The sequence below is a fragment of the Aulonocara sp. 'chitande type north' Nkhata Bay genome, linkage group LG7 (genome assembly GCF_057382095.1).
Source record: "Aulonocara sp. 'chitande type north' Nkhata Bay isolate Kocher_YH1m ecotype deep benthic linkage group LG7, A_spYH_male_GT1.1, whole genome shotgun sequence".
NCBI lineage: Eukaryota > Metazoa > Chordata > Actinopteri > Cichliformes > Cichlidae > Aulonocara > Aulonocara sp. 'chitande type north' Nkhata Bay.
Window position 1 is genome coordinate 56,064,002 of NC_141350.1, and position 16,392 is coordinate 56,080,393.

Genomic DNA, 16,392 nt, shown 5'->3' on the forward strand with positions numbered 1-16,392 from the left:
TGTTGAAGCTGGTTCTGGTCTTTGTACTCCCGTTCATAACTGGGGCTCAAATATGTGTTTTAACAGTGCACATCTTATCTATGTATTGTACTGTGCACAGGTCTTAAGCCACCCCTCATTTCTTTATATTTTGTTGGCAAAACTATAAAAAATTCAAACAGATGCAGCAGTCTGCTGATTTTTTTTTTCTAATGAGCTTGAAGGTCAATCTTTGACATAAACATCTTTATTTTTCAACACAGTTAGGCTGTGTTGAGCAAATTGTCTTGAAATGTCATTAAACAGTCTTCAAGAATAGTTCTCCAGTCTTTAAAAAGGACAAAAGCTGTTCCAAAGCTCTTCTTCAGATGTTGGCTGCCCTTTGTTCCATTCTCTATCAAGATGATCCCACACTGCTTCAGTAAAGTTGAGGTCCAGGCTCTGGTGAAGCCAATGTATGATACTATTCCATTCAGGCGTTAAAATTAGCTGGGATGATCTCAAATAGCATTCTGGCACCATCAATTAATGACTAGTTACATCTAATAAGCAGACTACTTTTAAATTAGTTTATTTTTTATTTTGGTGCAGTCTTTTTCAATATGAATAAATGACAACCCATTGCCTACTTACACCATCATCACAACCCCTTTTTCTTCTCATGCATTCATGTTACAGATATCACAATTCTCAGCATCTAGTTAGCATTAGAAGCAAACATATACAGAGTAGTGGTTCTTTAATCAGCAGGTAATTTCAAATGCAACATGACGTAACACGTTGTGCAGTTCATCGTAAAGCGTCTGTGGCACCTAAAGGTACAGTTGGTGAATTCCAGAAAGATGGAAAGAAAATGCTAAAACAGGAAAATTAGAGGTTATGTGTTAAAAAAGTAAACATTTTACGTCAAAATGTACATATTGAATGATGTTTTCATCTTAAAAATCGTATTATAGTAGTTAATAACTCAAAGATTTCTTTCATCGGGCTTTGTGACTCAGCCTTACTATTTTTTTCATAACTAGATTTCGTGTTTCTTTTGTCAAAAATTGACTTCCATACCTCTCACGAAGCAGTTACGTTTCCTTTAAACGCCCCACATTCAGGTGGACCGTAAACCTCACACGGGGCGGTGCTGCGTTCATTGCCCCCTCCCCCCCTCAAACCACGAGGCTCGAGTGTTGACAGGCGAATAACCGCCCATTGGCACCTAGCTTTCATCCGCCTGATCCACCTCACCGAAAGACAAAGCCCCCTCTCTCCGTCCCTAGTAAATGTGAACGCCAACTGGTAAAACCACCGTCTGAAGTAGCTCTTTAATACAACTACACCGTTGTAGTTGTATTGTACAAAGTTAACATTCTGGGCCGAAATCTGGCTTTCAAAGGACTAGGGCCGGACGGGAATTCCGCCCTCCTGGCAGTCCTCAGCACGGAGCTTGCCCCGCAGACCCCGCCTTCTCTTAATTTGTCAACAAAGGGGTTTGACAAGCTCGCCGAAGCCCTGCCCCATGTTGCCATAAAAGGATGATTTGGCCATACACGGCCAACAATCAGACCGTGGGTAACCTTTTCCGTTCCCCATCCCGTTCATATGGTGCGTTGACTTCCTCCGTCGCCGTTAAAGCGGAGCTATCATGGCGGAGCGCGTACAGCAGCCCCCAGCCAAGCGGCTCTGCTGTAGACCGGGCTACGGCTCAACATGTAGACAAGGCCAGCGGGCCGCGGGGGCGCCGTGCGGCAGCTCGGGAGCCACCCAGGGCGAATCGAGCAGAACCCAGAGTCCGGAGACCCTCCTGGACATCGCGGCGAGGAAAGTCGCTGAGAAGTGGCCGTTTCAGAGGGTAGAGGAGCGTTTCGAGCGGATCCCGGAGCCCGTCCAGAGACGGATCGTGTACTGGTCTTTCCCGAGGAGCGAGCGTGAGATCTGCATGTATTCGTCGTTCAACACTGGCGGGGAGGAGATCGGAAGTAGCGGGGAGAGCGGCGACGAGACGCGGCTGCCTTTCCGACGGGGCATCGCTCTGCTGGAGAGCGGCTGCGTGGACAACGTACTCCAAGTCGGTGAGTGATGTGGCGATACTGGGCTCTACGGACAAAAATGAAACAACCGGACAATTTCAGTCGAGAACAGAAAGAACAAGAGGAGAAATTTAATGTCGGTGCGCGAGAATGTGTCGATTAACACGAGGAGGTAAAGTGACAGGGTTTGACAACAAAGGGCGACAGACTCGCGGAGAGGCTACAATGGGGCTTTAAATCTGCTGGGTGCATGAATGGGAATGTGTGACTGAGGCATTTAAATCCTGTTTAGCTCGGGGCTAGTTTGAATGTGAAAAAAAGCCTTAAAATACAGACTACGCTGAAAATAAAACAAAAGAGGATTTTCCCCCACATCACACCTCAGCAGCGTCAGAATGAACTGCGAAACTTTGTCATATTAATGACAAATAAAACGATTTTACTGTCCTCCGGCTGGCTTGGATCACTTAGTGACTGCGTTGACGTGACTCGGGGAAGAAGCATTTAGTTGCGTTAGAGCTTTATTTTTTCTGTATCACATATCATGAGAAAGGAGCCTGTTCAAATACCGTCTGACCTTTAAAATCTGTTTTAAAAGATTACATAAAACTATTGAGTAATAAGGGAAGTGTTCAGCTGGGTTGGGTCCCAACTGACACACATTACATTTGAATGAGTTGTTCTTTGTAGCACAATTGATATGCTGTTGAATAATAATGATAGTTGAGCATGCATTGTGGCTTTGACAGCCTGCATACAGTTTGATCAGCATTGTGTAGCAGTGAGAAGCTGATAAACACGACCTGCTGCACTGGAAAGGAGACAAGTATGCACTATTGATGTCTTATATTTAGATCTAGAGGAATGACGGGAAGGTTTTAGAGTTCTGTTTTTTTTAAAAGGCAAGAAAAAAAGTGTATATATATACATTTTTTTCTTTTTTATGAAAAGAAGCTGAGAATTACCGTACGTGATCTTGTTTATAACCCATTGGGAGCTAGTGAAACAGGAACAGACACCTGTGTGCTTGTGCTTGAGAACTTTAGTCCACCAGCAGCATGAATCAGTGCTTGATTTAGTGTCATTTTTCCCCTCTCTGAAGAGGTTCTTTGAGATTTTAATTACCCAGCACACATATCAAATGCCCAGCATTTCCATTGTGAGTTTGGCACTTTGTTCCTATTTACATGTTCATTTGTGTCTTTCAAGCGTCCTGTTGCCAGCAAAAGAAGAGCAAACAAAAGCATCTTTTCACTCCCTTGTTAAGTAGAAGAGGTTTGGAAAGAGAAAGTATACTGGCACGGAGATTCTTCTTAAATGGGCCATGATTCACACCAGTCTACAGCCAGTTTGGGTTGTGTCTTTGTGCATATCTGAAGATCTCACTTGAATGAAGACAGCCCTCCGTTTGGTCAGCGGGGAAGCTGTGACCGTGCTACAGTTTGTCACCTGTGAGTTCATGAATCTCTGAGGGCTGTAATCCCATTACTCCATGTGCTTAATTTGAATTGTAATGGAATCTGAGTGCTTGCATGATCCATCCCTCGCCTACCCCCCCCCCCCCCCCCCCCCCCCTCCACCGTCAAATGCAGGCGGTTCATGTGGGCATTGTGTATTTGTGAATACGCACTCACAACACATTCCCCTGCCAAAACAAGAGGCCTATGTTCCCAGATATTGGGAAATGTTTCTGCAGGAATGAAACTGAATCTGGGCTCGATGTGCATTCTTACAAAGAGGAATAACAGTAGTCCGCACATCCCAAACGCTCACACACACACAGGGAGGCTTTCTTGGCTGATTGCACCCCAGCTTGGAATTTGCTGGAAAAATAGAGCCAAGAAGTGATAAATAAAAGATGTAATCTCCCCACATGTGGGCTGCACCGGAGGAGGAAGGTTTTCTTGCAGCAGACCTTGAGGAAATGAATTGGCACACATGCGCTGCGGAGCCTCACGCTCCACAACAGACCTGCACTGTTAATCTGAGCAAAGATCAACTTAGACATTTTTTTCTTGACAGTGTAGCTTCTCAGGTGTAGACCTGATGACTGCTTTATTACCTTTTTGTAGTCTATATCGTAGTTTGTGGTCATTTTATTGAACTGCTCCAGATGACCTGTTGAGCTACAACACAGTTATCTTCTGTTACAAATTGTAAATTACAGTTTAAATTATTATCTATGTGAAAGTTATCAGTGATGAAAAATGCCCCAAATTTGGCTTTTCAAAAACCAAGTAACAGATATTCTGATATGTTGGGGTTAGGTTTAGGGTCAATGTTTCAGGTTACTGTTTAGGATTAGATTTATGGTTACGGTTTAGGTTTGAGGGTTGAGTAGGTTTAGGTAGGGTTTGAAGGCTAGTTGTTAGAAGTAGGCTAGGAGGGTCAGGGTCTAATTCAGTTTGCGGTCAAAAGTCAGAAATGCATCCTGTGTGAAGAAACTACAATTTGTTCAAAGAGTCGTTACGGAACAAGAAAATAGACGCAGAAAGGGAACAGAAAGTAGAAGACATTAGAAGTAGTATTGTTGGGTAAACGTTGTGAATACCCGTTGTTCGACACAACCAGCCAAAATTGTGCCAATATGTAGTCTACACCCCGTCATTGGTCTGTTGTACTAGCTTTGATTTGATTGGTGAAATCTCTCATCGTTAGAGGCTGTAGGCACCTTTTCCAGGAACACAAAGCAGGTTCAGAGGGAGGGTGATGTTGCTAATGACCATCAATTCTCTTTTAATTGGTTTTGATGTAAAATTAATCAGACTCACGAGTTGATATAATAATTTTGTGATAGCTTCAACTGCATTGTCAGCACTGAATGTTGCCAAAGCAGCAAAACAACCGAGAACTGCCACAGCTGCTGTAATGCTGTTGTTGTTGTTGCGTTAGCCTTTGCTGATCAAGTTTATGATGCTAATAGCAATGCTTGAGAAGGTAACACTGCTTATTATATTGCTACTTGTTGTCTTCTTCAAGTTTAACCAGTTAGCATTGTCACATCCAGTAGTTCTTCATGCTCGGAGGTACCCACTGCAAAGTGGAGCCCTGAAAATGCCCCCAATAGTAGTGTCTACATGCCAACATTGTAAAGCGAGCTTGCGGATATTGTATGCTAACGTTTTATAATTAGAACTAAACATAAAGGGCGACCGTGGCTCAGGGGGTTGGGAAGCGTATCTGTAACCGGAAGGTCGCCGGTTCGATCCCGGGGCTCTCTGTCCTGGTCGTTGTGTCCTTGGGCAAGACACTTTACCCTACTTGCCTACTGGTGTTGGCCAGAGGGGCCGATGGCGTGATATGGCAGCCTCGCTTCTGTCAGTCTGCCCCAGGGCAGCTGTGGCTACAACCGTAGCTTGCCTCCACCAGTGTGTGAATGTGAGAGTGAATGAATAGTGGCATTGTAAAGCGCTTTGGGTGCCTTGAAAAGCGCTATATAAATCCAATCCATTATTATTATTATTATAAAGAAATGCTGAAAGTATTTTTCATGGGTTTTGTAGTTAATAATTTGGTTTAAAAGTCCAAATTAATAGATTACCTTGTGATGGTATTAGATCAAGTTGAAGGCTCAGCAGATTTATTTATAGATCATCCTATAGGGGAAAAATATAATATGAGTACCCTGACAGAGGGATCAGGGGACCAAATCACTGGGGCTCTACCTGTGAACTGCTGATATCTGTAGAACCTCCTTCCTAGCATTTCTCAATAACACTTCCTTGATGTTGAAATGGAGACAAGATTTCAGTCTCGTGGTCAGTATTGAAGGGACTAATTGCTTATTTATGAAAGTGTATAAATAATAATGGCTGCTAAATAATAATAATGGCTGCTGCCTCCTGCACCCTGAGGTTTTTGCTGTAAACATGACGTAGAGCATTTTATTGACATCAGTTCACAGAGTGCAAGTCTGAGCTGAAGTATAGGCTGCAGTGCGTCTGCACTGAGCATGGTTATTTTAGGGAGTAGAAAAAATATCACAGCTGTGAACAGCATCACATTTACCTGGGCAGGGAGACACATCTATATGTATATGTGTATGTGAAATTCTACATATGGCGGGAAAACGTGCTGTAATGTGTTTGGTACCTGCGTTTCCCAGTTATTAGCTTGCATTTAAGCTGCTTGAACTTTTCAGGTCAGGTTCATAACTTACACTGAACTTAGACTTTAGAAGCACTTCTCTCTTTCCCTCATCCTTTGTTGATTTACTTCTATCTGCTTCAACTACACTGGGTCAGAGGTCTTTGAAATATTGACGCTGTTGGTATTCAATACTTGTTGTTTATGGGAAAATGCAAATCCCTCCCCCCTCTTTCTTCTTCTTGCTTGTCTGCTCAGCCTGGAATGAAAGAAAATTGAGAGTTAGCTTTATAAATAAAGATGATTCTGATTAATGTTTAAGCTGCTCATGGTCAGAAAACAACAAATAAATGTCCTGCACAGTGCAATGCTGTTTTTTTTTTTCTTTTTTTCATTTAAAAAGTCAAACGATGCACATGAGAGAAAAAATGCAATACTTGCTATAAAATGTAACCACTACATACTGTGTGTTTGAGCTAGCTAATATCATTCTACAAGCAGATGTACACTTTCATAATGCAGAAGCTTGTAAATAATCTTTAGTTAACCACTTTTCCCTGCATAATAAATGACATGTTCCACTTATTACTGAGATACAAGAGTGTTGATGTTGAGAAGAACAGGATCTTAGTTAACTTATCTCATAACTGATTAATAATCTTTCAAGCAAAAAATGGCAAAAGTCGTTTAGGTTTTGGACTTTTGAAGATGTCACCCTGGCTTCTGGAAAACTGGCATTTTCCACCATTTCCTGACATTTTTGTCAACATTACTGTCATTTTGTACACTGAAGTGCAGAATTTGAGACTCAGCCCTCAAGTCTGTCACTGGCTTGTTGCTTCATAGTCATGAGGGTTGATAGGCAGTGATGACTGCCAGCATGTCCACCAGGCTTGTGTGAGCGCTTGTAGTTTTCCTCACATTTCATCATGTGATATTCAGGCAGCTCTGTTTCTGAGCTCAGATGTTGGGTAAGGTTTGAGTCTGCAGGCAGCATTAACACTCGACTATCACTGGTGCACTTCTGTAATCACTGGAGCCGGCTGAAGTCCAGCCCAAGATTTGCCTGTTCTAGTTCAGCGGTCTTCTGAGGAGGTGCAGCTTCCTGCTGATGGTCAGTGGTGATAGAAGTGCCCAGGTCCTTCAGATGAAGTACAGGCAGCTCACACTACCCCTCTAAGCCACAGTTCAAAGAAATAGTCCTTTTATATACTTGCCTCTTGTTTCTCCCCTTTCCCCCCCTCCTTTTTGTAATTTCAGTGCTTCTTCTTTTTGTGCTTTGTGCATTTGTAAGCAGGTGCAGAAATATTGCAGCCACTTCTGTATTCTGAACCCTTTTGAAAGTGAAATTACACAGCTATTATCAGTGGAGTGATGCATCAGGCGGTAGAGGTGGATACAGCTAGGTACAGATCCTGAACCTCTGTAGTCCAGTGGTTCCAAACCTATTCCTAACCTTTGTATTTTTAAGGTTAAAAATCCAGCGTGCTCTCATAAATGAAAGCACTGCTTTTTCTTCACATACACATACACACATATGCAGATGCTTACATGAAGCCTCGGGCCTTTCTCGTGTTCACTCATTACTGGATCTCATCTGCAATTTTATGAAGAATCAATGAATTGGGGCACACCTAGTGAATGATGCAAAGCCTTGTAAGTATGCCAAGGGACAACCACACTCAGCCTTTTAGCTTGTTGATCAGCATTAATAGTCTGTGCATAGGACCTCAATATGCTTCTTCTCTGCAAGATCAATTTTTATTGGAGCAACATTGGGCGCATGCTGTGAAAGCAGCCATTGGCAAAACTTGCCATTTTGAAAAATGGTTTTACAGCATAGTGAGCCTACCTGCGTGAGATTAAAAAACAAAGCGTCGAGCAGTGGGTGTTGATGTCCTACAGCAGAGTTGGTTTCAGTGGGGTTGTTGTTGCTGGTTGAAGACTTGGAGTAGTGCCCAGGTATTTTTCAGGTCATTCCTGTTTCCACATGGATGGCAGAAGCTCAGCTGATGCAGAGTTTTGTTTGGCTTGTTCTTTTAGTACTGTATTTTTCCCATTTATCAGTAACTGCCAGTGAAGAGAAAGCACATCTTTTTTTTTTTCCCTACGGAAGAGCTATATCTTTAAAAAAAAAAAAGAAAATAATCACAAATTTGTAGCTCAGCTGAGTGTTGGAAGTTTTAAGCTAACATTACTGAAACAGGAGGAAACAGTGCATTTCTTGGAGATGTACAGTTGGTGTTTCAGTAAGTTTTGGAATAGCTGGATGGGATTGAATTTGCTTTGGGTTTCTCTCATAAACTGTATATAAAGGATGGACTTGCTTCCAAGTCTGAAAAATGAAGCCAAGGAAATATCTTAAACTTGCATTTCAGCAGGAGGGAACTCCTCTGGTTCCAAAAGGAAAACACCCAGTTTTACTAAGGGAAAATAGCCATTTAGTCCCTTGATGTCAGTAAAAACTTAACTATTATTCAGAACAAGATGGTGGTGGTGAAAATACTCAGTGGGAGTCCCAGAAATTTGATTCTGTTTATATGGACGAGAGAAAGACCGAAGAAGTTACTTGGATGAGAGACGAAAACCTTTCTCCCACTGAAAACACAGCATCCAGATGAACAGAATCAGCTTTCTGGGATTTCCTTCCCTGGATGATTGAGCATACATCAAGACACTCGGTGGAAGCTTTTTAGCTAATGGGTGACGTCATGGTGGAGACCATCTTTTATATACAGCCTATAGTTGCTAAGATTTTTGAACAACATTGCATCTTAACAAGCTGTAAGTACATGCTAAATTTTAGAGATTTTCGGGGGACTTTTCAAAACAGATATTGATATAAACAAAAAAACCTCACTCCATGTCCGTAGGTATGTAATATAAATATGTTGGTATGTAGGTAATTCTGCAAATCTCTTACTATGGCTAGTTTAGTGTTTCTGATCTGTATTCCTCTGCCGCATCCCTTCGTCATTAACCTTCAGCTTGTCAGAGAGGAGAGGCGGCAGAGAAGAGCAGCGGATGGAGGAGGGGAGTAACTAGTTTACCTCCGCCTGACTCGATTGGCTCAATAAATCCTGTTTTGTTCTCATTGTCATTCTTGTAGCCCAACATGTTCACCTGTCCATATCATGCCCCTGCTGCTGCTGCTAGTGTTTCATTAGGAATTCATCTGCTGATTATTGTAGTGATTTATCATTCGCTCCATAAAGTGTCAGTAAATAGTGAAAAATGCCCATCACAATTTTCCCCTAGGGTCCAAAGCGACATCTTCATATTCCTCCTTTTGTCTGACTACAGTTGTGAAATTCATAATTTATTTACGGTAGTCATAGTTATATTTTATTCCAATTTAGAGCGTCAGTGATTGATGTTTAGTCCCATTCATATTTATAATAATGTATTTTTAATAAATCAATTTATTTAGAGAAAAAAGGTTCAATTAACATTTATTTGGCCAAACTTCACAAATGTGTAGCTTTGTTATCTTTGTCTAGCAAACAAAGCTAAAGTGAGTCTGAAGGGTTTCCGATATTTTATTTTATTTGTTATTAAAAAATTGTCTTCTTAATAAACAAAATAATCAGTCGATTAAGAAAATGATTAGCTGGATTAGTCTTTTGTTATTTGCAGTTCTATCATGTGAGACAAAAAAATTCAGGACACTGTTAAGAAGTAGCTAATCTGTCTTTTCTTTTGTTTGCTTGGGAAATAGATTTCGTTATCAATTAGCTAATTGTTTGAGCTGTAGAACAGCCTCTGCCTTCCATAGTCTGTAGTGGTGTCTTTTCTTGGCATGTCTGGGGAGTGCTATTCAACCTCACACTGTCTCAGCAAGTCAAAGCCTGCCATTGCTACAGCTGTATGGGAACATGGGGCACCAGTGTGAAGTGGTCCCTGAAGACGATGGCCCTTTGGCTCACTGCATATCTGCAAACAGAGCACTTTAGTTAACAGGTGAAGGTGGAGCATTTCAAACTCAGGATTTTCTGAGGTCATCACAGCAAAACAGTCTTTCCTGTTGTCATAAAGAGGACGCCAAGGGGCTCGTGATCACTGTTGCAGACCAAAGAGAAGCTTTTGTCTTTGTAGAGCAGGCGACTAACCTCTCACAGCCTCAGCGCTGATCAGAGACTGCTTATGAGCAATGGTTACCTTTTAATGGGAACTTAAAGCTATCATCAATCAGAGGCTGTTACCTTAGCTCACAACCAGAGCATGCTTAATGAAGACTGATGCTCCTTTCCTCTACCTATACAATATATCCTTTTGTAGCCTTGGAGTTATTTTGTGCACTTATCTGGACAAAGACATGTGCATTTGATTTGATTTGACTTGATTTTTTTTTAAGCAGTAAAAGATTCCCCAGCAATAATGTCCTGGTTCACATGGAGGTGAGGTAATGTAACTGACCCAGTATCTGTGTTGGCGTACGGAGGTGCTACAACTGTCAGAGAGACTGCTAATGCTTCATTTTTAATTCATAAGGTATAAACCTATTGGAGTTGTACTGAAAAGGGAAATGATGGGATCATTGTATATTTGTCAAATTAATTAGCAAATTCCTATGTAATTGCTGTAATTGTTCATTTAATCTCTCCAGGTGTTACACTACTTTATTTAAGCACAGCATCTTTAGTGCAGGATATCAAAATGACGTTTTATTTTGTAAATTATGGATGATTAGAGAGATGGCCTCGCAATAATAAAACTAATAATGATGAGAGTAATTACTACTGCAAATACTTTGACTTGAAATTAACAAAATTACTAGTATGACTGAGTATTTTTCTCTTTAGCAAACAGAATAGACTTAATAAAAGTAACACCCTAGTTCACTGGTGGTGGCACACATGTAGATCCCACTGGTGCAAAGCTAACATGTGTCATACCTGTCAGTGTTTAATAAACTCAGAGGAAAGACTCCTACAAAAAAAGGTGATTAGAAACACTTGATACACAAATGTTATGGAAATTTAGAGCAGGTCTCTTCTCATTAGTAGCCATTAAATGTCCACCCGGAATCTTGAAGCTCAGTTTCGGCATTGTTTCCAAAATTATATTCAAAATATGCCCTGTGTGCAATGTAAAAGCATGCAGATTAGCTGGATTATCATTGTGGTGACGGGGTGGATTCAAATTTAAGTATCGGTGTGCGTCTTTGCTGCATTTGAACCTGCTCTGCTAGATAACGATTCTACCATCTGCTCTCATTATCTATATGTCTGTGCATGTTTGACTCTGGGAGAAAAGTTGTCAAAGTGTTTGCTTAGTCAAATTTGCAAAGTACCCAGACTGTGTGTGAAATAACGTAAAACCATTGACTGCTGTACCCATGACTATTTACTTCCTGTCTTTGCTCTGGATCTCCCGCCTACTTTCAGTTTATTATTCCGCCTCTTTGCATGCTCCACCTTGGCACTTTTGTCTGCATCTGTAATAACAAGCAAATGATCTTGTTCTCCTGGTCCAACTGTCATCTCGGGCTTTTCCCCAAGCTTCATCGCAGCTCCCAAGTTTCACTGACTCATATATACGAGAGCCATGGAGCTTTAAAAGTACGTCATGTTGAAACTTGGACAAGTAGAACCAGGTTTTAAGGCTCGTCCTGAAACTATTTGTCTTAGGACTTGAGCTTATTGTTGATCTAATGTGAAAATATTTCCTGATGAAAAAACATTGAACGAACAGTTTACTTTTCAACCATAAATACCAATCATTATGAAGATTGGCTGCCTATTGTTTGGATGGTGCAGTGTTTGCTGGACCAGACCAGCTATGTGAACTCTGTACTTTGTGCTGAAGGAAATTGTTATGTGTTGTATGCTGTTTTCTAAAACCAGCATACAACAAAAACAAAACCAGTAGAAGCTGAAATGTCTCATATGTCAGTTTCAAACATACAGACTATTCTTTACGCTCTCAGGTGTCTTTCATAGAGTCGTTTACTGGGAGCCATTTTTCTGTATTGCCTTTTTCAAATGTTCTTGTATTGTTACTTGAATTAGGGATGGGAGAACTAAATCATATTCTCAGATTCTTAATTAGGAAATGTATTTTCCTAAACTCTTTCTTGTTTTATACCATGTGGCTGTAGCTCAGGTGGCAGAGCAGGTCAGCCACTAATCAGAAGGTCGGTGGTTCGATCCCAGGCTGCCTCCTGGCTGCATGCCAAATATCCTTGGGCAAGATGCTAACCCCATGTTTGCCTACTGGTGGTGGTCAGAGGGCCCGGTGGCGCCAGTGTCCGTCAGCCTCGCCTCTGTCAGTGCGCCCCAGGGCAGCTGTGGCTACAATGTAGCTGCCATCACCAGTGTGTGAATGGGTAGATGACTGAATGTAGTGTGAAGCACTTTGGGGTCCTTAGGGACTAGAAAAGCGCTATACAAATGCAGGCCATTACATTTTATACCATTTCTACTTCAATTTTTTTTAAGTTAAAATCATTTAATACAGTATCTGGCATTTTTATATTCTTGTATGTTATGATAGTTTAATCAATTGACTTTTAAACTATTGGTTACAGTTAAATCAAAGACAACCCAATTATTTTCAGCTTGTATGACTTCATTCATTCATTTATATCTTTCACAGTAATACATTAAAATACATTTTATATAAAGAAATAACATTTTTCTCTTTTATGTTGTCTCGTCAAAGTAATATTCTACTGATGATCCTCAATTGCATTATAGAAGAAGTCAGTCAAAGCCATTTAAAAACACTGACTAAGAAGCTAAAAGGGAATTGATTTAAGATGCAGATTCTAAAACCAGCTTTAGGTGGTCTTTAGTATTTTTCACTTTCACTTTTTGTTTTTAATTTAGGAGAGAAACTCTTGAGTCTTTTTGTCCATCCATGCCCTAATATTACATAGTATATTTTTCTTTCTGTTAGACCATCAAATTGTAGAAAAGCAGTTTGTACTGCATGTTTTCTGTCAAACATGACAACTATAAAGGAGTGACTGGGTGTTCATACAACCGTTAAAGTGGTGCTCTACATGAGACTGCTCTTTTATGTGTAGAAACACCTGCGCGTGCGTTTAAGTGATAGCAATATGATGAAACTGTAATAATTTGAATGAACCTGTCCAGCAGTTGCTTTAATTGCTTATACAACTTCACCTCAGGGATGACACAAGTTCTCACAAGCCCTGCTAAGTCATCCAGTGTTTATTTCTGCACAAACTGGGTATGCCTGGCATGCGTCTACAAGTTGAGTCATTGTTTTCATCTGTTAAAGATGAGTAATGTCAGTACTTGCGATGGAAACGGGATGCACTTGAAAACCGCATCGACTGGGCTTTAATGCAGTTTAAAGCAGGGAGCGGCGGCAGAGCAGGGAGGGAGGGCTGATTAGATGAAAGTGTGCAACTGCACGCTGGAGAAGTGTTCCAACTCCCTCTAAAGTAAAATCACAGAAGTATTATCAACAAAATGCACTCAGAGTCCTGAAGAAAAATTACATCATTAATTCTGATACAGTTATTGATATTTGAAGATGACCAAACTTCTTCTTTTATACTTCTTTGGTGCTACAAGATTTTCTTATTTACCTAAATTCACGCTCTTGTGTTTTCCCCTTACTTATCTATCTTTTCCTTTCTTTCTTCTTCCTTTCAACCCCGTCTGTTTTTTTTGTTTTTTGTTTTTTTTAATTGACCAGAAGGAAATGTATTAATTAGTGAGGTTTGGACACACTCTTTGATTGCACTCTAGAACTTTATTACTAGTTCTTTTAGATACAGTAGTTTGGTTTTTCCTCGGAGTGAACACTCATTGGTCCTTGAACCTACCCTAACTCTGTATTTTGGATAAAGGCAAAACAGAACTTTTTTTTTCAAAATTTATTTAGGGGGTAGGTTGAAATACTTTTGATGTGTTACAAAAATTACATACAGTATGATTGCTCAGGTTTACAGCTAGAGTTTGTGGCTGTGACTGATGACGTCTTATATCTCAGGGTTAAAAGTCTTGGGTTTTTTTATTTGTGTGTTTTTTGTTGTTGTTGTTTGTTTTTTTTTAAGCAGCTGTTCCAAACCCCAACGATTGATTTTAGAACCTGGAAATGACAATTTTCTGCCGTTCTGTTCTTGCCAAATGACCTAAAAAATCAATTGATTGCCAAAACACTTGCCATTTGAGTCTGTTTCCGATTAACGGTTTAACTAACCATAGCCACTAACCAAAGATGTAGCAATGGAATAAAAGGAAATGACGTGGAGTAGAATTGCAAAAGAAAACATTCTCATGTAAAACACTTCATTGTGTTAAAGGAGAGTGAGTTAGTACTGGTTTAAGCAGTCAGTGAGCAGCAAGGCTGCTCCAGCTGGTGACTGAGATGCAGAAAGAGGAGGTGTTCAGACAGATAGCAGAGGAACGGCGAGACAACAGAAACCAAAATAACTGCAGAGTGATCAGTTGGACAGTAGCTCGTTGTGATTATAGTGTTGTTTATTTTACAGTCCATTCACACCTGCTCTTTAAGCACACACATATTCTCGCTCCAGAAATGTTGAGCAAGCCGTATTGTGTGTTTAACCCAAACAGAAATGAGGCTGAGGGTGTGTAACTCTGGTTTGATGCGCTGCCATGATAAGGTGTGACCCGCATCCTGTTTTGACAGTGAGGGGCCCCTCCTCTGCCGTGACGCTGTAGGAAAGCATTCTTTTCCTCCTGGAGGCATGCCGTTTGTGACGTTACACTATGACAGTTAAACAGTTGGTCTGAGACAAAGGCAAGAGCAGGGCATGTCGTCAGGCTAACAGTTCAACACACATGTTGCATTCGATCGGTTTTAGATTGAGTGTTGATTTATTTATATATGAACAAGTAGAGCATGAACCACTGCTTTAAGAGCACAGCCTGGTTTGCCATTCTGTCTTTTGACGGGCCTTTAAATTGCACAACAACAACAACACATACACCAGTGTGTACTTATATTAAAAACACAGATCAGAATCTCCAATAAGGAAAGAAATAAACGCTTGAAACATTGAAGTCAACAGTATACATAGAGCGTATATATGATGCACAGCATGCTTACATACCAGTGTCTCAATGCAATGTTTTTTTTAGAAACTTCTACACTTCTAGTGTGTGTGTGTGTGTGTGTGTGTGTGTGTGTGTGTGTGTGTGTGTGTGTGTGTGTGTGTGTCAGTTCTTTTTTTTTTTTTCCCACTGAGAATAGTTCAAGCAAACTCAGAGGACATCTGCATCAGCTGAACAGCATTTAAAGAACACAACTGTCATAATGATTCAGAAACTCTGAGTCATCATTTACTTGAACACACAGTATAAGGGAACTGTGCCCTTTTAGTTCTCTCTTTTTGATGTCTCCGGGTTTACTTTGGTAGAAATGTATGCAAACACAGTGTGTGAAAAGTGAGATATGAAAATACGCTTACTGGAAAGGGTTGGCGCAGCCACATTTGGTTTGGTTTAGTCACTTATATCGTTCATGTGATGCCGCTTCAGTGATGCTCTTTTGACTTGCAAGATGCAAATGTTAGTAAAACTCAAGAAGTCTTAGTTGCGTACATTCTAAAAGAAACACCTGACAAAGGCAAGATCTGTTTTAAATTTACTGCCATATATACACACAGCCTGTATTGCTGTCGTTAGGCTTTTTGTAACCTCAAGGATATCAACTGGTGTTAGTGCCGAGGTCAATGGTCACAGTGCTTCCTGAAAAGAAAACCTTGTTTGCTGGTGCTGCAGAATCTGGCAGACTAGATTTGCACATATACTTTAAGGTTTTTTTGTTGGGGTTTTTTGTGGACATGTTAGACTTTTGGTTTAGTTCACCCTTTAAAGCTTTGCACCACCCACATATTTCATTTTCACCGTAGCGAGTAGAAAGAGTCATTATTGGTGTAGTGGTGTATTTAAAGATGACAGTCAGCAATCTCCCCTGCTCCCCCAATGATGACTTTTAACACCTCAGCATATATCAATAAAGATGTGGTTTGATGGCCATTAGAATAGTTTTCGGGATTTTCTGAGGGTAGCTGCATGGGCAGAGACCACCCTCGCTAACTTGTGACGCAAACCACAACATTCTGTTCTATAAGTGCGCCTGAAGTGTGACACAAAGAGCTAATTTCCGAGCATTCCTTATAGAAGGATTATTTTTGTATGAGTCAGTTTCTTCTGTTCTAATGATGCTTTGAAATGCTTTTTTTGGCTTTATTTGAGTGGGAAATGTGAGGGATAATTCTGTATTTGTTTTAAATGTTTCAGCTGGTTATAGGGTGCACCTGGTGATAGTACTTTATTTATAAATAGAAGTAATGATAGTT

General features: G+C 40.6%; 1 protein-coding gene across 1 annotated transcript in view; it reads left to right on the top strand.

The window, feature by feature from the left end:
* The first annotated feature begins 1,486 nt into the window (after positions 1-1,486).
* Positions 1,487-16,392, top strand: part of LOC147326325 (zinc finger SWIM domain-containing protein 6-like) — a 50,994-nt gene continuing 36,088 nt past the window's right edge. Inside the window, exon 1 of the mRNA XM_086301473.1 lies at positions 1,487-2,042. Within this exon, the coding sequence (XP_086157599.1) occupies positions 1,616-2,042 (427 nt within the window). The 5' untranslated portion in view covers positions 1,487-1,615. The remainder of the gene's footprint in view (positions 2,043-16,392) is intronic.